Source organism: Xenopus laevis, chromosome 1L (assembly GCF_017654675.1).
Source record: "Xenopus laevis strain J_2021 chromosome 1L, Xenopus_laevis_v10.1, whole genome shotgun sequence".
NCBI lineage: Eukaryota > Metazoa > Chordata > Amphibia > Anura > Pipidae > Xenopus > Xenopus laevis.
In genome coordinates, this window is record NC_054371.1 from 200,554,811 (window position 1) to 200,581,486 (window position 26,676).

General features: G+C 40.1%; 1 protein-coding gene across 2 annotated transcripts; it reads left to right on the forward strand.

Moving 5' to 3' along the window:
* The first annotated feature begins 4,598 nt into the window (after positions 1-4,598).
* Positions 4,599-22,389, forward strand: hmgcr.L (3-hydroxy-3-methylglutaryl-CoA reductase L homeolog). 2 transcript variants are annotated; one of them, NM_001087811.1, is given in 22 exon segments: positions 4,599-4,695; positions 8,229-8,414; positions 8,512-8,623; positions 8,722-8,809; positions 8,907-8,991; positions 10,113-10,218; positions 10,540-10,646; positions 10,746-10,865; positions 11,299-11,462; positions 12,046-12,284; positions 12,570-12,736; positions 12,845-12,938; positions 12,941-12,947; positions 12,949-13,039; positions 13,162-13,320; positions 14,048-14,205; positions 14,535-14,640; positions 15,711-15,881; positions 16,021-16,161; positions 16,945-17,103; positions 18,510-18,664; positions 20,320-20,578. In NM_001087811.1, coding segments are annotated over 21 exon segments (2,649 nt in total). In that variant the 5' UTR covers positions 4,599-4,695; positions 8,229-8,249; the 3' UTR covers positions 20,375-20,578.
* Positions 22,390-26,676: the final 4,287 nt, after the last annotated feature.

Sequence of the window (26,676 nt, forward strand, 5' to 3'; positions counted from 1 at the left end):
AGAATCAGTATTATTGAATACGAACAGAAAAATGGACTGATATTTTCCCTATTTAACAACTGATTTTCTCTGTTGGCCCTGCAAAGATAATAACTGTCTGAGTCCATCTATTCAGGATAGATGTTAGTACTTAAAGCTAAGCTGCTTTAAGTACTGATACCTATAGAGCAGTGATCCCCAACCAGTGGCTTGTGAACAACATGTTGCACTCCAACCTCTTGGATGTTGGGCTCAAAGCAGGTGCTTCCCTTTTTGATTTACTGGCATGCAGGCCTGGACTGGGAGGCAAAATAGGCCCTGCCATTCCAAGTACACAGAGGCCCAAACAGCCCCCTACCAGCCCACTATATGGTAACTTTCTATGGAACCATACAGCAGCCCTTCTGGCATTTGCCAGAACCCACAGATTGCCAGTCCGGGCCTGCTGGCATGGAGGCAAGTTTTAGTTACATAAAAACCATGTGTACTGCCAAAAAGAGCCTGCTGTAGGCTGCCAGTCCATATGGGGGCTACCAACAGCCAATCACAACCCTCATTTGGCACCCCAGGAACTTTTTTCATGCTTATGTTGCTCCCCAACCCTTTTTACAATTGAATGTAGCTCACAAGTAGAAAAGGTTGGGGACCCCTGCTATAGAGAATAAACAGCAATTATCCATTTCACAGACATATCAACTCACCTTGATTTGTTTCCCTCTCACCTGGTCACCACATTAACAGCCCAGTCACCCAAATTTTATTTACCCACCAACACTGAAAAGTGTTGAAATTAATCCAAATTCCTAAAAAACAAACAGTGCAGGGAGTGTAGTTGGGGGCATGGCTGTGGCAGAACATTTGTTTGTCAATGGGTGAAAGAATATGGCTTTGGAAGGACAGGACATGGCATACCTAGTAGTTATATGCGGGTCAGGAAAAACTCAACACGCAACCAACCCTAACTCGCAAAATGTTACTGTAGTACCTGTGCCCAACCTGTACCCACATCTTCTTGTTCTATACACTACTTCTATGCACGCATCTGGTTCCAAGACACAATCTTCGGGAGTGGAGGACTGTACTTCCTCAGTCTGATCTGAACTCAACCCTAACCTGCAATGGTTGGAAAAAGTTTAACCTGAACCCACCCAACCAGAGGTCAACCTGCGAGTCACCGGGGGTTTTAAGTCAACCCACACATCACTATCTGTTTTATAATAAACTGTGTTGCCATGTCTGCACTCAGAAGCTAAAACTGCATCCCCATGAGGTATTATAGTAATTACCATCTACATAAAATCGACTTTTGATTTTTGCTTCTTATCAAAATCATTTGAACAAAAGTTAAAAATACAAGCAGGGTTGATATATAAAAATATATTATATACGAATAATGTTTCATACCGGTTTCTGGTGTCAGCAAAGGGTTGTCCTTATAACATAACCTTTAAATGAGAGTGAGAGAATCAATTTACTTTTAGTCAGTGACCTTCTTCCAGGAGCAAGGATACATAGGTATGCGATAAACATGTTATCGGGTTTCCAGCCAATAATTAAAAACAGGGATCAAAGACAGAATGGAGGAGTTCAAATCACAGAACAAGAGGAGATTACCGTTTTTAGATTACTTTAAAGGGGTGGTTCATCTTCAAATTAACTTTTAGTAATTTAGTTGCTAATTCTAAAAAACCTTTCAATTGATCTTCATTTTTATTCTTTATATTATTTTAATTATTTGCCTTCTTCTAAGAGGGCAGATATCCTGCTGGGTGATGAAGTGCCTCGTGTGTCAGCGCCCTTAGAGATCCCGTAACTATCGTATGTGTGGAAGTGTGTAGCAGCCCTTATGAATATAGATCATTACATTCTATAGATATGTACCCCATGATGAAAATTCAATGTTATGAAGGGTATTACCTGTTGAGATATGCATCTTCTTCATCATCATTTCCAGAAATGTAACCATCTATGAGAATCTCATCACTATAGGCTTCAGGCTCTTGCCTTTCCACTAAATAACAAGAACTTTGTTCCATTAAGATTTTCTCTGTTCGCTGTGGAATATTCACTGAAATCTTCATCTATGACTATAAAACATTATGAAGTGTACAGTGTAAATGGTAAACATGCAATTTGATTAAAAACTTTTTGGCTACATATAATTATAGAGCTAGATACCCTTTTAAATATAGAAGGAACATGGTGAAAAAGTAGTGTTTCCAGTTGATTTTTTACTAGTTCCGCCCATCTGTTCCACTTCTTGCTGCCTCCTTTCCCAGGCTGTGTAGGGGAGCTGGCAGAACTCAGTACACTGCACTGTAGGATAGGAACCAATCAGCAGCTAGACTGACCTGATAGGGGACTGAAGAATGTCTTTGCTTGAGTGACTGCAGGGCTGTGATTGACAAGTGAGAATTTTTAAATGAGCACTGGAAACTCCGAGATAAGTGAGAGTGTCACGTGTGCAACATTTTCCAGTGAGGTCAATAAGTGATAATGTGTGAGGCATGTAATGCTGTGACAAATAAAAGACCTTCCTTGGTTCATTGCACATCTATGTAGTATGTGTCATTTTTACAGAAAAGGCTTCTTGCGCGATCTGTCATGTGAGGTTTACTAGTCACAGGTGAACCCTTATAAACCTCCCTTACAAGGCACTTGGGAACAGATGATCTAGCCCCACAAAAACTAGGGATGCACCGAATCCAGGATTCGGTTCTGGATTCGGCCAGGATTCAGCCTTTTTCATCAGGATTTGGATTCGGCTGAATCTTTCTGCTGAACCGAATCTGAATTTGCATATGTAAATTAAGGACAGGGAGGAAAATCGCATGACTTTTTGTCACAAAACAAGGAAGTAAAAACTATTTTCCCCTTACCACCCCTCAATGTGCATATGCAAATTAGGATTCAGATTCGGTATTCGGCCGAATCTACGCAAAGGTTTTGGGGTTTGGCCAAATCCAAAATAGTGGATTTGGTGCATCCCTGAAAAAATAAATAAATAGTGTGGCAAAGATGAGAATGTGTGACTGGGGGAGTGGGCACCCTTAGTACCTCCTGGGACCCAAGGAATCTACTAATAACGGGTGACATTAGGGAAAAAACGTATCCAATGTTCAGGGCCGGAACTAAGGGTAGGCAAAGTAGGCACGTGCCTAGGGCGCAAAGCTGGTGGGGCGCCAGGCATGTACCTGCTCTGTCGCCTACCCGGTGTCCGGTCCCGTCTCTCCCAGACTGCCGCTTGTAGCTTTCATGTAAATGCGGGAGCGCAGCTTTGAGAATGCGAGCTGGAGCGCAGTTTCGCACATGCACAGTTTCACATGCGCTGAGCCGGCGCCGTGGCCCGCCAGGTTGCCTAGGGCGCCTGGCCGGGTTGGCCCGGCTCTGCCAATGTTACTGCTATTCTGTGTCAGACGTACAGAGACACTGGGACTAGGGTTTCCACCTGGCCAGTATTTTACCGGCCTGACCGGTAAAAATGATACTTGAATGCATCCAACCAAATATCCGCTGGCAGCGCAGGTAGACATATCCACAGGGGGCGCCTCCCGTGGATATGTCTACCTGCGCTGCCAGCGGATATTTGGTTGGATGCATTGTTGCACTCGGTTGAGAGTTACCGAGATCCCGCGATAGCTGCAGTGGACGAGGGAGAAAGGAAGGAGTGGGGAGAGCTCCGCCATCGACTCCTCTTTTATTATCGGTGTTAGACGCTTAAAATGATACTTGACCCCAATATTAATTAATAGGGAAAAAATATAAATATATAGTAAGGCCGGTACTTTTTTCCAAAAAAGGTGGCAGTTATCCAGAAAGCTCTGAAATACAGCAATGCTAATTTAGAGAAAAAAAACTTTCTTATTTTTGATTGATTTGCTTTTTTTTTTGTATCTGTATTAATAAGAAAGATGAGTATCTTAGTATTTAAATGCTTCTCATGTACAGTATTGGCCAGATTATTTCATATGTTTGAAAACAGAACAGAAAGTTCAGACCGGAACAGGCCTTACAAGAATCGAACTGTTTGGGGGGAAAAAAAAACACTAATTAAAGATACAAAACCCTATGAGAAATGTTTAATTGATGCATAGTGGAAAGTTGGTTAGAATTATATTTTCTGTCACTTGTGCCACATAAAATATCAGTTTTTGGCTGGAGTTCCCCTTTAAATGGAATGTAAAAACATTGTATGGGAAAAAAAAAACTTTCCACCGTTTAATATGAAAGGGAACAGGGCAGTATCACTGAACAATGTCCGTCCCACCAGCTGCCACTTTCCCATGAAGTCCCGGCCTATGAGCTGAGCTCGGGGATCGGGCCATAGTCTCCATCATCTCTCTCACCTCTCCCTCCGCATCCCCTAGTTACCCATCCGCTGCACTCATTGGCTCCCTAGTTACCCATCCGCTGTACTCATTGGCTCTCAGTCAGTGAGGAGAGATCGTGCGTTCTCCTACAAGCCTTTACCTTGCGTTGCTACGGCAACTGGAATGACGAGACACTTGCTGTGAACGCTCATTGGCTGTTAGATCAGACCACAGGCAGCTACGGCCCCTCCCCTAATGCGTCTGTCATTTGGCTTCACAGCTGACGCCTCTTCCCACTTGCTCAGCGGCGGCGGGAAGTAGAACATCGTTGTGTGTCATCTCTGTATCCTTGTGGCATTGCCGCCACCGCCGCCGCCGGGTCAGTCAACAGCCAACACCGGCCAAAGTGAGTTTTACATAGACGTTTTTAATTCCACCTTAAACAGGTGTCTTTTTAATCAGGCATTGTGCGGGGCAGCCTTGGGTCCTTTTAATGACACCGTCTTCCTGTCCCCAAGTGATGAGGTCACTATTTGGGCATAACACTGTGTGATGGGCACCAGAAGGTTATGACTCTTCCCCAGTGAATTACTTTTATAGAGTGCGCGTTACTTTCCTGTTCTCTGCTCGGGTGTTACTTACAGGGCGGATGATCCTTTTCCCAGAACGAAATACTCGGGGTGGTCTGTTATATGAACATGTTCTTACAAGTATATAAATGTAAGCTTTTTCGCTTTTATTATTGATATAATAATGGGGTTTGGAGGGGGGAAGGACTAAAGACATTGTATTGTATTATTATTGGCTGCCCATGGGATCCTGAGAGGAATATATATATATATCATACCTCCCAACATTTTGGAAGTAAAAAGAGGGACAAAAAATTTTTTCCCGCAAGTAGCGCAGCAATTTTTTTGACCACACCCCTTTCTGTGGCCACACCCCCTAATTACCATGTTTGTTTTACAAAATTTGGCAGGTTATGAAAGTTTGAAAATATTTCTCCTTATCTAAACTGTGTTTTTGTGTCTCAAAATTGTTACAAAGTATCTTATTTGCACCTGTTAGCTGTTCTGGGCTCTCTGCTAAAAGCCAATTAAGTGAGAAACTTTGTTTCTTTTTCTGGCTGTTCAGTGCAGAGAAAAGAGGGACTTTCCCATACAAATGAGGGACTGCGGGTTGAGCTGTCAAAAGAGGGACTGTCCCGCCAAAAAAGGGACAGTTGGGAGGTGTAAAAATGAGCCCCAGTGAAAGGGAGACTTATAAGAATGATATATAAGAACAGTATAAAGGAAAGGGAGGCGGTGTTAAAATTAAAGTGAAACCTTCCAATGTTGCAGTTCCAGGCACCCATTTCAACCAATAAATGGACAAGCCCCTGAATGCCCTATAACAAGGCATAGATCTATCTAAATACAAATTATATATATATATATATATATATATATATATATATATATATATATATATATATATATATATATATATATATATATATATAATTTGTGTTTATAAATGAGCCCCACTGACTACAGACAGCTCAGTAATATCCCTTCTGTGGGTATTGATCCAGAGGGTATCTGATCTGATTCATCCAACAATTATCATTTTTTGTCCTGCAACTCCTACATAGTATACAAGAGCAGTTTTACATTGTACACATGCCATTATACCCTTGTATCTTATGCAGTCACTACTTGTGTTTTTTTTTAGGACAATGTTACAGACTTTCAGTGAAGTGGAAATAAAAATTTTTTAAAAAAAAACAGTTTAGTCTGATGAGATGTTACTTTATATAGATAATAAATGTAAAAATTATAGGTCTACACCAGTGCTAACCAACCATTCCCCTATAATGGGCTGATATAATAAAATACCAGACAGCTGGGAGTTGGAGTCTAAAAAAACTGTTATACAGAAAAGTCCTTAGCAGGGTTGGGGGCATACAGATTCTTTTGGAGGGTTGCATTTGGCCTACAGTTGGCTCCACTTCTAAATGTACCATATATATATTTGGTATATTATATCAGCCTAGGTTTCCAGTTTGAGTCTAATCAAACAGTGTTAGGAAGCTTTGTGATACATTTATAATTTTGCTGTTGCCCTTATAAATTAGCAGATGAATGAGATAGTTCAAAAGTTGACAAAATACACACCCACCCCTTGTGATTACGGATAACATTCCTTGTATACACCAGGCCCCACTCTTCTCTCTGAGACAGTATGCATCTCATCAGTTCTAGGCCAAGAGAAATAACTGATAGCACACAGACTGCATAATACCACAGGCCAGATAACAGAATCAAAATCTGAGGTACAGTTGGGTTATGATTGGGACCCTTGGGCGTTTGTTACAATGACTATTGCCGGCTGCTGAATTGACCCTTGTTTGTTAAAAAAAAAAATTCTTTAAATAAAGAAATATTGGTGGCTTAGTTTAGGCTTGTTTAAATCTGGCCAGAGTTTTCTGGGAACACGTATGATTTATAAATTGATTTATAAACAGTTAGTGTGCTCTGATTGCAAGCTGATAACTATTTTTGTAAAGGAAATCTAAACCCCACCTTTTAATTACAGGCCAACCCAATGTAACTCCTCCCCCTGTATTACTTTATATACTTTGCCCAATTCCACTATCCATATCCCACAGATCTCCTTCTACTTCTGCACCCACACACTCTGCTATACTGTAAGTAATTTGTCCCATTCTTCTTCTAGATGGAGTTCCTCTCTGTTGCACAGCTCAGCTTGTTACTCTTTATAACAAATTGCAATATGATGCAATGGCTTGTAACATTTCCGTTTTGGTGCTTTTTAGTTATGTCACTCCTCTTTGGCAGCTAGAAACCTGGCTCTTTGAAAGTACTGTGTCCGTTTTAATGTTAAAGAACAATAGTTATCAGTTCAATTTACTGTGTCCTATATCATAACAATAATACTTTAGGCCGTGTCATTAACAGTACAGTAGCTTTGTGTTTTGCTTTATCTTAATATGTCTTTAGCCTTAAAATGAAGTACCTGTATTTAGAATTTGTGTTCTATGAATTTTTAGTCCTATACCTCTTTATAATGTCTGCCAGTTCATGTAATAGAGTTAATAAACATACATAATCCGTTGTATTTGTTATTATCCTGTGATTAAGTAGGATGATGTTGACTTGCTCAGATCTGTGGATACTTGACTTTCTAGAGCATAAACTTGCTGTCTGCTTTTGTTCTGACTATTCCACTGGGTCCAACCAAACTTTTCTTGCCATTAGAATATTATATTTAATATTAAAAATAAAGTATAAATAGAATATTACATTGTACTTATTGATAGAAACCAGGACGTAATATGTAAGAGGCTTGAAATAATCCCTAGCCTCTATAGCTTAGTCTGCCGCATGAAGGTAAATGCATCTGCTTTTAATTAGTTGACTCTTGTCAGACCTGTTCAAAGTGCTTACAACCTGGGTGTGCCTTATGTTACATAATCTGTCCAGAATTGGCGCAGTTTATAATTCCCAGACATACGTTTCTCACCCTTGTTCTTTTGCTCAGCAAACCCTTAGTGACATTCCTGATAACCCGGTAATTATTATCCACTTCACCTTATTTAAGGTGAAGTACTGATTCCTTTATGGCTTTCTTGCAGCAAAGCTACTATTTTTATATTAAGTTCTGTCTGTCGGTACAATTAAATACAAGTTCTTATAGCATAGTTATATACATAGTTCTATAGTTAGCAAAGCAGACAGCTTTGGATTTTGAGTTGAGGATATCACAAAAAGCCTGAAGTAGAACTGAATTTTCCTACCAGATGATTTTCAACATTCCCAGTAGGTGGCAGGCCATTTTTATGTGACTTTCTGTCACCTATGGTGAAATATGTACCAAATGTTTAAGTGATATGTAATAAGTGTGTAATATGTACCAATATTTGTCTTTCTTTGACAGGAAATCATTCATAGAGTAAAGATGCTGTCCAGACTATTTCGCATGCATGGCCAGTTTGTGGCCTCTCATCCCTGGGAGGTCATCGTTGGGACTGTGACTCTCACCATCTGCATGATGTCAATGAACATGTTCACTGGGAATGACAAGATCTGTGGATGGAATTATGCTTGCCCTAAGTTTGAAGAGGTGCGTCTTGCAGTGGGTGTATAGGTTGATCAGTGAACTCAAAAAATGTTGCAATAGGCGTCACATTGCGTATTTACTGTTCGCTTATTTGTTACAGGATGTTCTGAGCAGTGACATCATCATCCTGACAATCACAAGATGCATCGCCATCCTCTACATTTATTTCCAGTTCCAGAACCTCAGGCAGCTTGGGTCAAAATACATTTTAGGTGACTTTTTTTTCCCCTCCATTCAGACAATGGAAAGGATGAAAAGAAAGCTGTAAAATTCATAAAACTAAAATGTTCTCTTCTTCTGATTCCTTTAGGGATTGCTGGACTTTTCACCATCTTCTCAAGCTTTGTTTTCAGCACAGTGGTCATTCACTTCCTAGATAAAGAACTGACAGGCCTTAAGTGAGTACCGTGTGCCTTTTTTGTCCTTTGTGTTCTGTTGTAGAATTTTGTGCTTCCAAATATTAATGAAATGCCACTTTTTTTTTTTTTATTACAGTGAAGCTCTTCCATTTTTCCTGCTTCTGATTGATCTTTCCAAGGCTAGTGCTTTAGCCAAGTTTGCTCTAAGTTCCAACTCACAGGTATGTATTTTACATAGTAAGTAACATAGTAAGTTAGGTTGAAAAAAGACACACGTCCATCAAGTTCAACCTTTTAACTCTATTTTAACCTGCCTAACTTCTAGTTTTACCGCTAATCGATAATAGGCTTGCAAAATTCACCATGATGAGCATTATAATGTTATATTCTATCTTAAAGGCTACTGTTGTTGTAATTAAAAAAAAACTAAACTGCAGAATTTTAAAAAATTTGTTCAGAAATGTCTTTTTTTTTTCCCAGCCAGTATATACATGTATAGAAGTGTTTATTTATAAAGCACTACAAGGATACACAGAGCTGTACAATCTTAGTGTAGAAAAGTAAGCACAGAGTGGACAACCATTATAATAATTTAAAAAAAAAGAATTATTACTATACAGAGATTATATGACATGTGGTGAGAGACACAGTAGGAAGAGTCTATGTGATCATACCACATAAAGATTGTTAGATGGTGCATGTGACTTTTAATCTGGACACATTTGGTTGGGTGGTTTGGCTGATTCTGATAAAAGTTCCCATCCCTTTAAAATCTCATTTGTTCCTCCTATTAGCAGATAAACGGGGCCTCAGCAGATGAAGTAATGTCCTTTTCAGAACCACTAGTTTGAGGTGTTGCCTCAAATAGATGCAACAGTTATGTTTGGATATCCTCATAGATATTCAGATTAAATCCTGCCATTTAGCCTTCAGTTCAGAACAATAGCATAATTTCCAATACTATGTGTGCCAACCTTTCTTCCTTTCCATGGTCTAACAAACTGAATCAAGTCTGACGTTTGGTTGGTTTAATAGGCAAAGGTAAATATTTATTTATATTGTCAGTATCGAAAATGTAACTACGTTTTTGATAATAGCAGCTCAAGCCCAACGCAGAGCCACACTTTCATAGTAAAGCATTTGGTGGAACTAGTGCAAGGACGCCTTCTGCGTGTCACCGGTCTGTGGACATATGATAGTGCTGAAAATCACTCCATGTGTGACTAATTTCTCAGAATTGATTTCCTGCTAGTGTTGAGATATAGCTTTGACATTGTCAGTTGAGATGATGTTTAAAATTATTTTCATTCATTTTCTAATGGGGAGCTATAATATTTCTCAGGATGAAGTCCGAGACAATATCGCCCGTGGCATGGCAATTCTAGGACCTACCTTTACCCTTGACGCACTTGTTGAATGTCTTGTGATTGGAGTCGGTACAATGTCAGGTTAGTTTTATATGACTTGTTATATATGAGGCATATTACATTCTACTTCTTCATTCTCTCTCTCTCTCTCTCTCTCTCTCTCTCTCTCTCTCTCTCTCTCTCTCTCTCTCTCTCTCTCTCTCTCTCTCTCTCTCTCTCTCTCTCTCTCTCTCTCTCTCTCTCTCTCTCCCCCCCCCCCCCCCCCCCTACATATTTCCAGTGAAGTGTAATAATGTCCTGATCATGTTACTCAGTAAAATCTGTATAGGATGCAATATTGCACAATTGTAAAGTAAATCGGTTACGGCGCCTTATTTTTTTGTTTACATTCTTGTTTTGCAGGTGTGCGGCAGTTAGAAATCATGTGTTGCTTCGGCTGCATGTCTGTCCTTGCCAACTATTTTGCCTTCATGACCTTCTTTCCAGCTTGTGTTTCATTGGTGTTAGAGGTAAGGACTGTGATATCAATGCCTACACGCATATATTTATCTTGATTCCACCATATAAAGCAATATAATCCATATAAAACTTTTTTTTTTTTTTTTTAGCTTTCTAGAGAGAGCCGAGAGGGCCGTCCAATCTGGCAGCTCAGTCAGTTTGCTAGTGTACTAGAAGAAGAGGAGGATAATAAACCCAATCCTGTTACTCAGAGAGTGAAAATGATTATGGTACGTATGACTTTATTTCAGGAATTTGTTTTTTCTTTTCCTCATGGTCTCCATTTTAGATTTCCCTTAACCCTACACAACTGCCCGCAAGACACACCCTGCCCAGTGGTACAACATTTCTGACTCTCTGACTTGGCTCAGGTGGAGAGGATTGATTCTGTCATGTTTCTAATCTGTAATCACATTGCCCCAAGCCCAACATGACCAATGAATGTGTCTCTTCTAATGCTTCTATGAGAATCATGATTTGTAAGTTCCGTTGGGCACGGGCTGCTTAAGGACAGTTTTGTAACTGTAGACTGTGCTTCACCCGTTCATTTTCATAAGAACATGTCAATATCGCTTTAAGTATTATAATTTTGGTGTGTTCAGTACATAATGTGTGACAGTTTGATAACTCTTCAGGTCCTTTATTTTCTTATGTTCTTTGCAGTCTTTGGGTTTGGTCCTTGTTCATGCTCATAGTCGGTGGATAAGTGAACCCTCTTCCCAAAACAGCACCTCAATCAGTGACCATGAAGTTACCACCATGCTGGATGATATGATGCCAAAGAGAGTTGAGCCCAGCATGCCCCTCTGGCAGTTCTATCTTTCTAGGTAAATATTGCTTTATTTCTGCTTGACATTGCTTTACTTTTGTTATTCTTATAAAAATACATACACATACACACACACACACACACACAAAAAAAACCTGTTCTACCTCCTGCTCTTGATTTCCTTGAGACAATACATTTTTGTTCAGAAAAAAGTATTGTTAATCAGTACAACCAAGTTAATTTTCTTGCACCACTTAACATAAAACTTTCTGACTCGGGTTGCTGCCTATTTGTGTGGTGGAGTGCAATCGGTTTTAGAACATGTAAATAACTGAGGCCTTGCAATAAAAATACTTGTTTTTTTGTTTTTTTTCCAAAACTCTCATCCTCAAGAATTTGCTTCCTTGTGTATCCCTTAAGTTACTGTTGAGAAACATTTTAGCTGTCATACACGTAGCAGCTGTAGAGACACAGCCTATGAATTTGTAAGAATAATTGGGGCACTGATAAGTCCTAAGATCATGCATTACTGTTGGTTTACTGCTAGAATCCCTGTACAGATTATACAGTGAACAAGTCAACAGGCCACCATTGTGTTCCTGAATAGCCACTATTTAATTTTCCTCTTCATTTTATAACAGAATGGTGACCATGGATATAGAACAGATCATCACTCTTGGTCTTGCTCTTCTCCTTGCTGTGAAGTACATATTCTTTGAGCAAACAGAGACAGAATCAACTTTCTCTCTGAAGAACCCCATTATCAACCCTATAGCTGTGCAAAAGAAGCAAATAGAGAGTTGCTGCAGACGGGAACCTGAACAGGAAAAAACTGTCCATGTTTCCACAACAGAAGAAGCTTCATCAAAGGAGGAAACTGGTATGATTCTACTGTTATCATAATCCAGGGGTAGACGGAGGCCATGGGGCAGCAGAGTATTTAATTTGTGTTTTTACTGCTTTGTAGTACAGTAATGGTTAAAATATTACCTCCATTAGGTGTATTTTGCCTTTACTGATTCTGTAATGCAGTCAAAGTGATGTCATATAAGTGATTAACAACTGACATGGACAAATAAAATTGTGTATGCCTTTGAATGCTCCCATAAAGAAGCATATTGGAATATATGGCATGTTTATGAGCTCTTGTCTCTCACACCTGTAGAGGCAGTTATAAAGCCATTACCCCTTGAGACATCGCCCAAAGCCAAGTTTATAGTGGGAGATTCTTCTCCACTGGAATTGTCCCCAGAGGATAAAAATACCATGTTTGATCTACCAGAGGAACCCCGTCCACTTGATGAATGTGTTCGTATACTCAAGAATCCAGATGTAAGTAAAATGGTTTTGATAATTATTCAATGTTTAGAATGAGAGAAGAGCTGGAAAGGCAGATTTTTCTAATCATTGCTGCCGCCATGTCTTCCATATTCTCTACAGAAAGGCGCACAGTATCTGACTGATGCAGAAGTCATTAGCCTGGTGAATGCCAAACACATCCCAGCCTACAAACTGGAAACCATGATGGAATCTCCCGAGAGGGGCGTGGCCATTCGCCGGCAAATGTTGTCTGACAAGCTCCCCCAGCGATCAGCACTGCAGAGCTTGCCTTATAAGAACTACAACTACTCTTTAGTAAGTCACTGATATGTAAATGATAGGCCATTGTTTCATTACAAAGGCTGTTTGTATGCGTCTGTTCGCATTTTATCTAATCAGCAGGGAAGAATTAATGTTTGTCTTTCTGTTCTCTCCAGGTAATGGGTGCTTGTTGTGAGAATGTCATCGGGTACATGCCCATCCCTGTAGGTGTAGCTGGACCTCTCTTGCTGAACAACAAAGAGTATCAGGTGCCCATGGCAACAACTGAAGGATGTCTTGTGGCCAGCACAAACAGAGGTTGCAGAGCCATAATGGTGAGCTTAGTTTATACCAACATCTAATATATTCAAGGCAACAGTAAACCAAACGTGTTAATCTTGCCTTCTGTGAAAAATGTGTCCCACACACGCACACTTGGGTCAGTTTTCACAATAGCCAATTAATCTTCCTGTAAGATTCTATCTACAAATAATACCAAGCAGCAAGGAAACCTAATCACGCCCATTTAGCCTGTTAATCTTGCAGAGCACTTTCTTCAAGTATTTTACTCCAGCCCAAATGTAATTAAATATTTATGTGCATGTCTGAGGAAAGGTCTGTAGTTTAGACCAACCTGAAAGAGACTGATGATATTTGACTGCCATATATTTAGAGTTGTCACCTCACCCCTTTAAAACCGAACACATATGGAATACACAGCCTGCGTGACTAATTAGCAATTCATTTAGATGCATGCTGCAGAATGAATTGATTTATGAGCCATGCATCTAAATGATTTGCTAATTAGCCACACAGGCTGTGTATTCCATATGTGTTCGGTTTTAAAGGGGTGAGGTGGCAACCCTACATACACCTCACGCGTTTCTGTTAGGATAGAGCTCTGGTGTCAACTAATCTAACTCTTAGCTCATAAACCTATAAGAAGGATTTTCCAAGTGACTGTACATGACTTTGAAATTTTTATAATTGTTAATACTCTAAATTTTTTATGTAAAAAGGTTAATTTGCTGAACACATGGTGATTGCCTTTATCTCTTTCAGCTGGGAGGAGGTGCCAAAAGTCGTGTTCTGGCTGATGGGATGACTCGTGGACCGGTTGTTAGGTTACCAACTGCCTGTGATGCAGCAGAAGTAAAGGCCTGGCTAGACAGCGCAGAGGGATTCAAAGTCATAAAAGATGCATTTGATAGCACAAGCAGGTACGTTTATACAGGATCTTTAAAGGAATGTCAGCTGTACAGCAGTTGCTCTCAATATATATTGAAAGATTTCCACCTTTTGAGACATGAGTTCTGTCTATTAGAAGATATAAGGAAGCTGTTCCCTTCAGCATTTCATGAGGAAAAACGATAAGTACATTAACAACGAGAAGGTTGCGTTGCTTTCATCAGTCTGTCAAGCACGAGCCACTAAGCCTTGATAAATATATGAAAACTGGTGCATCCTGTTTATATGCAACACATTCTTATTCAGAGCTGTATTTTGGTTTTTACTGTTTGTCAAAATTAACACTGAATATTTCCCTTAGATTTGCACGACTCGGGAGACTACAAAACTGCGTTGCTGGCAGGAACCTGTACATCCGTTTCCAGTCAAAAACAGGAGATGCCATGGGAATGAACATGATTTCGAAAGTAAGTTAATTATAACGGAAATGTGTATTTCTTAAAGGAAAAAGATACCCCCCAAACAATGTAGGTCTCTATCAAAATATATTGCTTAAAACAGCTCATATGTAAAACCCTGCTTCATGTAAATAAACCATTTTCATAATAATATACTTTTTAAGTAGTATGTGCCATTGGGTAATCATAAACAGGAAATTGCCATTTTCAAAATAAGGGCCATCCCCTGGGATCATAGGATTCACGGTGCACACAAACATACCAAACAAACCATACATGTTAGGTCACATGAGCCAATTAACAGACAGAGTTGTGTCTTTTGCTTCCAGACTTCTTCCTGTTACAGTTAGAGTTGAAGTATTTCTGGTCAGGTGATCTCTGAGGCAGCACACAGACCATTACAAAATGGGGCTCAAGGCAAGAGATGTAAAAGGGCAATATTTACTTAAATATATATATCAGTATGACCAGATTCTTTAATATGCCACTTAATTTGATCTGTTGCTCGAGTATTTATTTTGGAGGTATAGTTTTCCTGGGAGAATTAACTGTATCTTGGTATAAACAAATATGAAATGCAATTCTGTAGGCGCGCCAGCCCATTGTTCTACCCCTCCAGCTGTACAGTGAATGTTCCAATATAAACACATTTAAATATTGTTACTAGCCACTTGCTCATTGTATCCATCCACCTCATTCACCTTTTTGCCTTTTCCGGATCACGGGAGTTGTATTTCCTACAACACCACAGGGATGCTGTAATTATATGCTGGAGCTTTGTGTCTTGCTAAAGAAACATTCTGAATTCAAATAGTGACCCTCACCCCTCAATTTTATAGAGTTCAGTACTTAGCACTTGTCCTATCTGTTCTACAATTATAGCCAGGCATTTACTCACAACTTTTCATTTATAATTACTAATTGCAGCAAGCTTCTCCAGTTGCAAAATCCTTATTAAAGAATTAATAAGAAATGTATCCATAATATGCAACTGATTACAGTTCATCATTTTAATAGCCTACCAAAGCTTTGTTTATATTTATTCCTGTGTTTATTCTGTATTATGTGATTCTTTACAGGGCACTGAACAGGCTCTTGCTAGACTACAAGAAGAGTTCCCTGATCTCCATGTTTTGGCTGTGAGCGGCAACTACTGTACGGATAAAAAGCCAGCTGCTATTAACTGGATAGAGGGAAGAGGAAAGTCAGTGGTTTGTGAGGCCATCATTCCAGCCAAAGTTGTACGGGAGGTAAGACTGTTTTTCCCCTTTGTCCTATAAATTTGTAATCATGAATGAGGGGGGATTGGAAATCTGAAGGCTGAAAATAAGAATATAATCCTGTGGTTTAATATCGCGGCTATGATGGAAATATGATTTTTCTCCATAGGTTCTAAAGAGCTCAACAGAAGCGTTAGTTGAAGTGAATATCAATAAGAATTTTATTGGTTCTGCAATGGCGGGAAGCATCGGAGGGTACAATGCACATGCTGCAAACATTGTGACTGCCATTTACATTGCTTGCGGACAGGTAAGTGAGCAGAGTATTCGGAAACATCCATGCTTTTTAAAAATAAAACCAAAAGTCTGTCATAGGGGTTAAAGGGGTGGTTCAACCTCAAACAACTCGTTGTTTTCAGATAGAAATAACGACTTTTTCCAATGACTTTCTATTTTTCATGTGTGACCGTTGAAGTGTAAAGTGTCATTTTTCACCTTCTGATGCTTCTCTGAGACGGGGACCCTGTAAACTGTTCTAAATTGATACATTTTGTTGATACATTTCTTATCTATTTCCCTCCTGAGCAGAATCTCTGGGTTTCATTACAGGCAACTGTTAGACTTGATACAATAGTAACTAATACTCAAGAGATGTTGCTGAGAAATGTATCAACTAAATGTTACAAAATTGTAACAGTCCAGAATCTGCACCTGAATTACTTACACCAGAGACAAGAACATTCAACTTTATACTTAGATTTTGGAAAAACAGTAAAAAATAAATAATGGAAAGTAATTAAAAAAAGTTAATATTTCCGGGGAACAATCTAAAAACAACTAACTGAAAAAAGTGTTTGGAAGGTGAACTACCCCTTTAAGGGGCCATTTTCAGCATTTGTTCTGTTGAGGGATTTGTTCTGTTGAGTGACCCCCCATCCCAGCTATGGTTTCTGCATAATAGTTCTTCCTTATGCCAGTATTTCCGCTGTAATCATTACTTTTTTTAGTTTGTTCTTCTGTGTTTTCATCCGATGAATCTGCTCTTTAATAAATGACTGTATGAAGTTATTGGTTCATTTTCCCTTTAAATTAGGATGCTGCTCAGAATGTTGGGAGCTCCAATTGCATCACAATAATGGAGGCTACCGGTCCCACATATGAAGATTTGTACATCAGCTGCACAATGCCCTCTATAGAAATTGGAACTGTAGGAGGTGGAACTAACTTGGCTCCCCAGCAAGCTTGCTTACAGGTAGGGGTTCACAAAAAAACCTTTAAAATACCACTTCAGTCTGTACCTCGTACTTCCACGTATAATAGCGTCTCTTGCTTGGTGAATAGGAAGATAAATGTAAGAAGAGTACATTTAATGGTGGCTAGCTGCAAAGAACAGAAGGGCAAATGTGCTTGTGGAGTGAGGTACAATTATGTTCAATAATCCGATCAAGGAGGAATGGTTAAACCAATTGCAATAAAGCCTATTTAAAGGTGCAATATATATTTATATACACATTTGTTAAGCAAAATCATGTTAAAGGTGTTTTCTGGCTGCTGCTTTACTCAGAAGAAATCCATACTTTGTTTCTTGTATTATAAATTACTAAAAGACCATTGGTCTGTTTTCACCCATGCTACCGCCCCCCCCCACCACCACCACCCTGCAATGAGAAGAGTTTGTTTAAATTACTACCTTCTCAGCAGCAGTCTGCATCTTATTCTTACAGATAAGGAGGAGTTCGTTATAAAACAGGTTTACAGCGGAACCTCCATTTTACATCCCCTGATTTTAAGTTTACCCTCATTTTACATTGTTGTATTGTGGTCCCACCTATATATAATGCATAATACATTTCCCTGATTTTACTTTTTCCTGGAATTTACACCATTTTTTCTGGTCCCCTGAAAAACGTAAAATGGGGGCTCTACTGTATATGCGACGTGGTCATTTTGGTTACTTAGATTCTCCTACTCTGACAATTGCTCACAAGGAGTAGTCACATTAAAGGGGAGGTTCACCTTTAAGTAAACTTTTAGTATGTTATAGAATGGCCAATTCTAAGAAACTTTTCAATTGGTCTTCATTATGTATTTTTATAGTTTTCTAATTATTTGCCTTCTTCTGACTCTTTCCAGCTTTCGAATGAGGGTCACTGACCTCATCTAAAAAACAAATACTCTGTAAGGCTATAAATTTATTGTTACTGCTACTTTTTATTACCCATCTTTCTATTCAGACACTCGCCTATTCATATTCCAGTCTCTTATTCAAATCATTGCATGGTTGCTAGGGTTATTTGGACCCTAGCAACCAGATTGCTGAAACTACAAATAATAAAAAATGAAAACCAAATGCAAATTGTCTGACTATTACTCTCTATATCATTCTAAAAAGTTAATTTGAAGGTGAACAACCCCTTTAATACCCCCTAACATCTGCTGCCAAAAGACAAATGATATTTAAATTCTTCTGGCATAGAATGCAGCCAATTGTGTCCACTTAAAATACACAGAAAACCTGGATGTAACCGACAACAGGGAATGGGTACCAGAGCAATATATACGATTATATATCATTTAGCTTGAAGTCTTTCCCCGTATTAAAAAAGGAGAAAACCCTGAAAAGTGTAATTTTCATATAAATGTGCTCTTTTGTTGTAGATGCTGGGAGTGCAAGGAGCAAGCACAGAGACACCAGGGAAAAACGCCTGCCAGCTTGCTCAGATAGTGTGTAGCACAGTTATGGCCGGGGAACTGTCACTAATGGCGGCTTTAGCAGCGGGTCACCTCGTCAAGAGTCACATGGTCCACAACAGGTAAGTCACACGTATGCGTACATTAATTTTGAGCTTTTTTTTAACTTGTACAGAATATACAAGAAATGTTCAGTTGCTGTTTAAACATCTGGAGTCTATAGAGAAGGGAAGGATTAAATAAAACCGCATATATATATATATATTGTTTTGCATATTGTGTTTTCTTTAAAGGAGAACTATCACGAAAATGTAATATAAGCTTCAGCGTACTGAAATAAGAGACTTTATAAATACAATCAATTAAATATTCTGCATTGTATCTGAAATAATCAAGTTTATCTTCTAGGGATGCACCGAATTCAGGATTCGGCCTTTTTCAGCAGGATTCGGATTCAGCTGAATCCTTCTGCCAGGCTGAACCGAATCCTAATTTGCATATGCAAATTAGGGGCGGGGAGGGAAATCACACGACTTTTCAAACAAGGAAGTAAAAAATATTTTCCCCTTCCCACCCCTAATTTGCATATGCAAATTAGGATTTAGTTCGGTATTTGGCCAAATCTTTCGTGAAGGATTCGGGGGTTCGGTGCATCTCTATTATCTTCACTATTCCTCTCTCGGCATCTGTTTCTCTTCATTCTGTCTTCATGCAGCAGTTGGGTGTCAGATATTCATTGACCGTTGGGGCATATTTATAAAGGGTCCAATTTGAAAAACTTCTAAATTCAAAAAGACCAACTGAAAGGAAGTCAAAATTTTTTTTACTGAATAGGTCCATATTCCGCTGAATTTGAATCGTACGAATTGAAGGAATAGCGCATTTGATCAAATTCGATTTGAGTTTTTCCCAAAAAAAACCTTTAATTTTTTTCAAGTCCACCAATAGGGTCTAGGAGGTCCCCCATAGGCTAAAACAGCAATTCGGCAGGTTTAGATGGCGAATGGTCGAAGTCAAATTTTTAAAGAGACAGTACATGATAAATTTCATTAACCTTTTCAAATTAGAATTGAATTTGGACTATTCCCTAGACAAAGTATACAAAAAATAGCTTGAAATTAGAATTTTTTGAATTCGAAAATTCACTTCGACCTTTGATTAATCTGCCCCTTAGATCCAATATATCTTATAGGGGCGCTCCTTTTGCTTAGAAGATATATTAGAGCTCCCTCTAATAAATCACCAGAAATCCTGTCTCTCTACCTGCAGAATTTGTGCAAAAGGCAGTTATTTTGTTTCTATTGGAATCAGTTATTTGAATGAGCTCTAATACATCTGCTAGGAACAAAATCCCCCTATAAGATATATTGGATCATTCATCTGACACCCAACTGCTGCATGAAGACAGAATGAAGAGAAACAGATGCTGAGAGAGGAATAGTGAATATAAACTTGATTATGCAGAATATTTAATTGATTGTATTTACAAAGTTTCTTATTTCAGTATGCTGAAGCTTATATTACATTTTCATTTTCGCGATAGTTCCCCTTTAAAATGTAGTGACTATCCAAATAGATGGGGGGGGGGGATTTTTCCAGGTGTTCCAGTTTCTTCTCGCATTCCAAAAACATACAGGCAGGTTAATTAGGTTGTGATAAAGCAAAAGATCACCATAATGAGTGAGAATGTGACTTTGGCTTGTGATCTCCACTGGGGCAGGGACTGATGCGAATGGTAAATAATCTCATTTATTATTGACTCTTGATTCTCTCTTAGGTCAAAAATTAACCTTCAGGACCTGCCAGGCACGTGCACAAAGAAAGCTGCCTGATTGGCCGTAGGAAGAGCCGAATCTTAAAATGAACTTCTCTGAGAAACGGTGCTGTATCTCATCACAACACAAGGTGGCGCCACATCTGCCTGAGAAATGGAATTGCCTCATCTACATATGGATTCCCAGGCCCGAGCTTCACAATCACCATGTTAATCCAGTCTTTTATTGATGATGGCATCTTAAAAAGAAACTTACATAATTAACACAATGGTCTGTGTTGTTTTTTGTTTTGTTTTTGTTTTTTTTGTAAACCCGGCTTTGTTTATAAGGCTGCTTGTATTATTAATTCAGGTCAGTAATTGTAATGTAATATATACATTGATTTTTGGAAAGAAAAGTAATTTATTTGGGGGGGGGGAGATTTTATATTTTAGTTATATTTTAGTTTAATGTACACCAAATTTTAAACATTGAAAGACCTTAATACTTAGACCATGATACTTGCATAATGTTTGCACTGTCCGTCTAGTAATTCAGCATTAAATTATAGGGATGCACCGAATCCTAATTTGCATTTGAAAATTAGGGACGAGGAAGGAAATCGTGGGACTTTTTGTAAAAAAAAAAACAAGGAAGTAAAAAACGTTTTCCCCTTCCCATCCCTTATTTGCATATTCAAATTAGGATTCGGATTTGGTTCAGTATTCGGTCGAATCTTTTGTGAATGATTCGAGTGTTTGGATTCGGTGCATCCCTATTAAATGACAAATCCCAGTGCAGTGAAAGGTGGAATCTGCAGCAACACACTGGTGCCAAAAGAGTCGACTAGGGATGGGCGAATTTGACCCGTTTCGTTTGCCAAAATTTCGCAGCCGGTGAAATGTTGCCGACGCCTAATTAAGTCTGTGGGCGTCAAAACTGTTTTGTAGCGCGGCTAATTTTTTTTTTTGACGCACGCCACCATACACGTCTATGGGCGTCATTTACGCGGGGAAACAAGGCGAAAAAATTCGCCCATCCCTAGAGTCGACATTTCTTTGGTCTGTATCTGCACATTTATTTACTTGTCAACATACAGCACAGAACAAAGAGCTGGCTGCAGCACTAAAAGGGTTAAAGTTCTTCTTAAAGCAACAGTGAACCCCTGGGTATGACATTGCTTTACCTAATGTAAGAGCTAGGGATCCACCCTATCCATTATTTGGGATTTGGACGAATACCAATTCTGAACATTAATTTGCATTTGTAAATTAGGCTAAAAGTGGGGGAAAAAGTGTTTTACTTGTTTATGAAATTTGTTCGATTTCCCTTCCAGCCCCGCCTCTAATTTGCTTATGCAAATTAGGGTTCGGTTCAGCAAGCACAAGGCTTCCTCCGAATCCTGCTGAAAAAGGCCAAATTCTGAACCAAACCTGAATTGGATGCATCCCTAGTAAGGGAGAGACACACGTGGAGGTTTGGGGAGATTAGTTCCCCTGCGACTAATCTCCCCAAACGGCCTTTCCGCCGGCCAGAATCTAGATTCATCCGGGGGATGGCACTCGGAGCGCTTTGTTTTCCTAAGTCGCTCAAAGTTGCTTCACGAGGAAACTTCAGGCGACTTCGGAAATTAAGCCATCCAAGTGCCATCCCGTTGGCGATTTAGATTCTAGCCGGAGGGAAGGCTTTTCGTGGAGATTAGTCGCCCGAAGAATGGTGACTAATTCTTCCCAAATCTTCTCTTCTGTCTCTGCCCTAAAAGCAAAGCTGTAATTGAATGAGTGATCTAAGGGCTTTTCTCTGGGCAGTAGAGGAAGAATATTCTAAGGCTTCCCCACGCCATAACTTTACTACTGAAGCGCACAGTTCCCTACTACCCAGCTCATTACCACCCGCTAATTGGCAGCCATGTTGCCTGCGTCATTATTCTACTTTGCCAAATAGTTGAACTTGCCATTAATTCAGCATCCATTTCTGTTTTATTCCTCTCCCTGCTGTTTTTTCCCTCTTAAAGGTCAACCAAAACTGTAAGTCTTTATAAGATTTTTCAAAATACTTTAAAAGCTGCAATAAAAGACGCCTATTTTTCTATACGTGCTGCCTGTTTTGCTTTGAAAGTGTGTGCGGAGTAGATTCTGTGCTTTACAGACAAGTCTTAGTTGCCTGGCTTCATGCCTGGGAGTCAACTGTGCAATCTGCTAATGAATTATGACACTAATTTGAATCCATATTGTCTGTTGTAGAACAGTATTATAAGTGATCTTGTCAATCTGCCCCAAACAACAGGACCAATGATTTGGAAATTTCTGTTCTAGAATCTGTTTAAACACCTTTTAACTCCTTGAGTGCCAGTGGCTCTATGATCTGCTGCGTCGCTTGTTGCCTTTGAAATTCAGTGCAGCGCAAAGACTCGAGCAGAAACATTGAAGCAGCAGAACTGTGGCCCTATGGGACTTTAGAGCCTCCCCATCAATGTCATTTGCTTACAACTGAGGCAAGAGTCTCACACTGATAGATCCTGAATAGATTAAAGTAGAAGGAACGGTTAAAACTAAGTAAGCTTTATCAGAAAGGTCTATATAAATATACCAGTAATGCTGTCCTCTGTTAAAAGAAACACATCATTTCTTTCCTTCTATTGTGTACACTTGGGCTTCTGTATCAGACTCCCTGCCTTCAGCTTAAACCTCCAGGGCTAGAGCTTGAGCATGCTCAGTTTGCTCCTCTTTCCCTTCCTTCTCTGCTGTAATCTGAGCCCATGTTATGAGTTATGAGTTATGAGTGAGCAGGGAGAGACTCAGGCAGGAAGTGATGTCACTGTAATATGGCAGCTGCTATTCTAAACAAATAAAGAGCTTCTAGAGCTGTTTACCAAGGTATGGTAAAGCATTCTACAGAATAAATATAGTCTTATAGCTTGCACTATTGTGGATAATATATTGGCAATAAAACAGGATTTTTAATACTCACCGTTAAATCTGTTTCTCTGTAGTCGATAGGGGGACACAGGGACGCTAGGGGTTAAGCTCCATCCTCCAGGAGGCAGGACACTTAAGAAAAAATGAAGGGGTGTGTCTGAATAACCAGCTTGACCCCACACACATACTGTTCCAATCAGTTTGTACCAAAGATGCTGCTATATTAACTTTGTAAAACAATTAAGCAAATGGCAGAAAGGTAAACAGGAAGAATATTCCCAATTAGACCAACGTGGTCAACAATTCCTCATGAGGGCGGGAAGCCCTGTGTCCCCCTATCGACTACAGAGAAACAGATTTAACGATGAGTATTAAAAATCCTGTTTTCTCTGTCGTCTCTGGGGGACACAGGGACGCTAGGGGACTTAACAAAGCAGCCCCAGAACAATGGGTGGGAATTGAGGAATGAATTGGAATGGATAGAATTGACGCTCTTTTACTGCACCACAGAGTGCAGCACTTTGCGTCCAAACTCCGCCTCAGCTGAGGAGTACGTGTCAATGTTATAGAATTTTGAGATGTGAGCACGGAGGACCAGGTGGTCACTCTGCAGATCTGCTCCACTGAGGCAGAATTACGCCATGCCCATGAAGCTCTGACTGCCCTTGTCAAGTGAGCTCGACCATTCAGTGGTGGTGCTTTTCCTTTGGCCAGATAGGCTTGTCGTATTGTCTCTTTAATCCATCTTGCTAGAGTCGCCTTAGAAACTGCCTGGCCTTTTTTAGGCCCCGCTGGCAGTAGAAACAGCGAATTAGAATGTCGAAAGTGTTTAGATCATTCAACATACCAACGGAGTGCTCTAACGACATCCAACTTGTGCAACCAGCGTTCTTTGTCATTCTTTGGATCAGGACATAATGTTGGCACTATGACATGAAACTGAGATACTACCTTTGGTATAAAGGAAGGTAATGTTCGTAGGACAACTTTGTCTTTGTGGAATATTAGGAAAGGTTCATCACGTGACAGTGCACTCCGTTCGGACACTCATTTTGCTGAGGATATTGCACTAAAAACACTACCTTTTTGGTCATTTGTGACTCTGAAATGGATCCCAGGGGTTCGAATGGTGGTTCAAGTAGCGATTCGAGTACTAGGTTTAGATCCCACCCTGGGACTGGAAAACGGAACGGAGGTCTTAGATGTTGTTCACCCTGTATGAATGTCCCTATGGAATCATGTAATGCCAGTCTAGTCTGAAAAAGCACCGATAGAGCTGAAATCTGTACTTTAATAGAGCTTAGCTGTAGATTTAATTGGAGTCCTCTTTGAAGGAAGGATACTATCCTGGGAATATCAAGTTCTAAAAAAGGAAGATCCACTTCACTACACCAGTTGTGGCATGAGTGCTAAATTCTATGTTCTTGATGATGTTGCTTTACAGGCTTTCAGTATGGTAGAAATCACTTCTTCCGATAGCCCCTGTCTTCTCCAGATGTCAGACTCAATAGCCACCATCAAAAGGAACAGTCCTGGGTTGTGGTGGGCTATGGGCCCTTGAAGTAGAAGGTCTGACCTTGGGGTCAATCGCATTGGTTGATCCACCGATATGTCCTGTAGACCTGAGGACCATGTCTGTCATGGCCAATATGGTGCCGCTACGATTACAGTTGTGATTGTTTGATCTTCTTCAGAACCCGAGGTAGCATGGGGAGAGGCGGAAATACATACTCCAGACTGAATCGCCAGATTTGAGTCATTGCATCTGTTCCTTGTGCTGTCGGTCCCGGCAGCGGGCAAAATACGCCATGAGGTCTATCTGTGGTTGACCCCATCAATGTAGTAGTTTGGCAAACACCTCCGGGTGTAGCTCCCATTCCCCAGGCTCTAATTGATTTCGGCTGAGGTAATCCGCCTTTGTGTTGGATATCCCGGGTATGTGAATTGCGGACAGCATCACCTTGTTGAATTCTGCCCAATGTAATATCTGTTGAGCCTCTGCTAGGGGCCGCCTTGCAGCGGGTTCCTCCCTGGGGTTTATGTATGGTTGTGGCATTGTCGCTCTACACTCGTACTGGTTTTGCTTGAAGCAATTGTGTCCATCTTTCGAGTGCCAGTCTTACGGCTCTTAATTCCAATATGTTTATTGGGAGTTTTGATTCCTCTGTAGACCATGGCCCTTGTGCCGATAGGTTGGTCCATGTCGCTCCCCATCCCTGTAGGCTGGAATCCGTGGCTATGATGTTCCAGTCTGGTGTTGCCCATGACTGTCCCTTGCTGAGGTTGGAGGGTTTCAGCCACCAGAGGAGAGATTTCCTGGTCTGTTGGGACAGAGAGAACGTTCGGGAGAGAGGTCCCCCTTTCCAAACAGCCAGTATGTTCGCCTGTAGTGAGCAAAGATGTATCTGTGCGAATGGTATTGCCTTGATAACTGATACCATGACCCCCAGCACTCTCATTGCCGCCTGTATTGTTGTCTTTTGTGGGTGAAGTAGGGGTTTTATCCTGGATTCTGTGCATCCCTATTATTTACTTTTTATAGTTTTTTATTTGCCTTCTTCTGGCTCTTTCCAGATTTCAAATGGGGGTCACTGACCCCATCTAAAAAAAACAAATGCTCTGTGAGGCTACACATTTATTGTTATTGCTACTTTTTATCAATCATCTTTCCATTCAGTCCCTCTCCTATTCATATTCCAGTCTCTCATTTAAATCAATGCATGGTTGCTTGGGTAAATTGCACCCTAGCAACCAGGTTGCTGAAACTGCTGCTGGATTAAAAGCGAAATAACTCAAAAAACAAAAACAAATTAAAGCCAGTTGCAAACTGTCTCAGAAGATCACTCTCTACATGATACTAAAAGTAACTCAATGGTAAACAACCCCTTTAATACAGAAGAGCTAATGGCACATGTAGTGTTTCTCACCCAGGCCGCTTACTGTTGACATAAATGGTGACCAGCAGATTTTGGCCCAAACATGAATTCAAGCCAATGGGAGCGTGGGCACATGGGGATGGGACTCACCACTGGCACATGGGGGTATAAAACGGGTAGAAGTGTTGCGTGTCTAGTGAAGGACCTGCCACCCCTCCAGTGATCTTCAGCCTTACAATGTCATAGGGAAATGGTCGTAGACTTTCAGCAATGGCAGCACAAGCGGCAGGATTCCATGAAACATTACAAACAACACAGTATAATTGTGGTTCTCTATTTCTTTTAAAACTATTATTTTGCTCAGTGACACAATCCATAAGGTGGATATAGTGGGTATTACCCAAACTTTCAGTTGCGTGTATCCCATTGCCCCATATTGTTGCTCACAAATCTTACAGAGTGGAGCGAGATACCCAATCACCATATAACGTAACTCGGGTCTAAACACACAAACTAATACTACTATAATAATGATCCTTAGGACATGCCATGAAAGGGTAATGTTCCAGCATTTACAGTATGTTGT

Bases quoted from the DNA above. Each gene is read 5' to 3' on its own strand.
- hmgcr.L (XM_041567403.1), top strand. From the start codon at position 8,250: ATGCTGTCCAGACTATTTCGCATGCATGGCCAGTTTGTGGCCTCTCAT. The intron at 11,463-12,045 runs GTAAATATTGCT...ATTTTATAACAG, and splicing joins TGGCAGTTCTATCTTTCTAG to AATGGTGACCATGGATATAG. The intron at 15,882-16,020 runs GTAAGACTGTTT...TTTTCTCCATAG, and splicing joins CAGCCAAAGTTGTACGGGAG to GTTCTAAAGAGCTCAACAGA.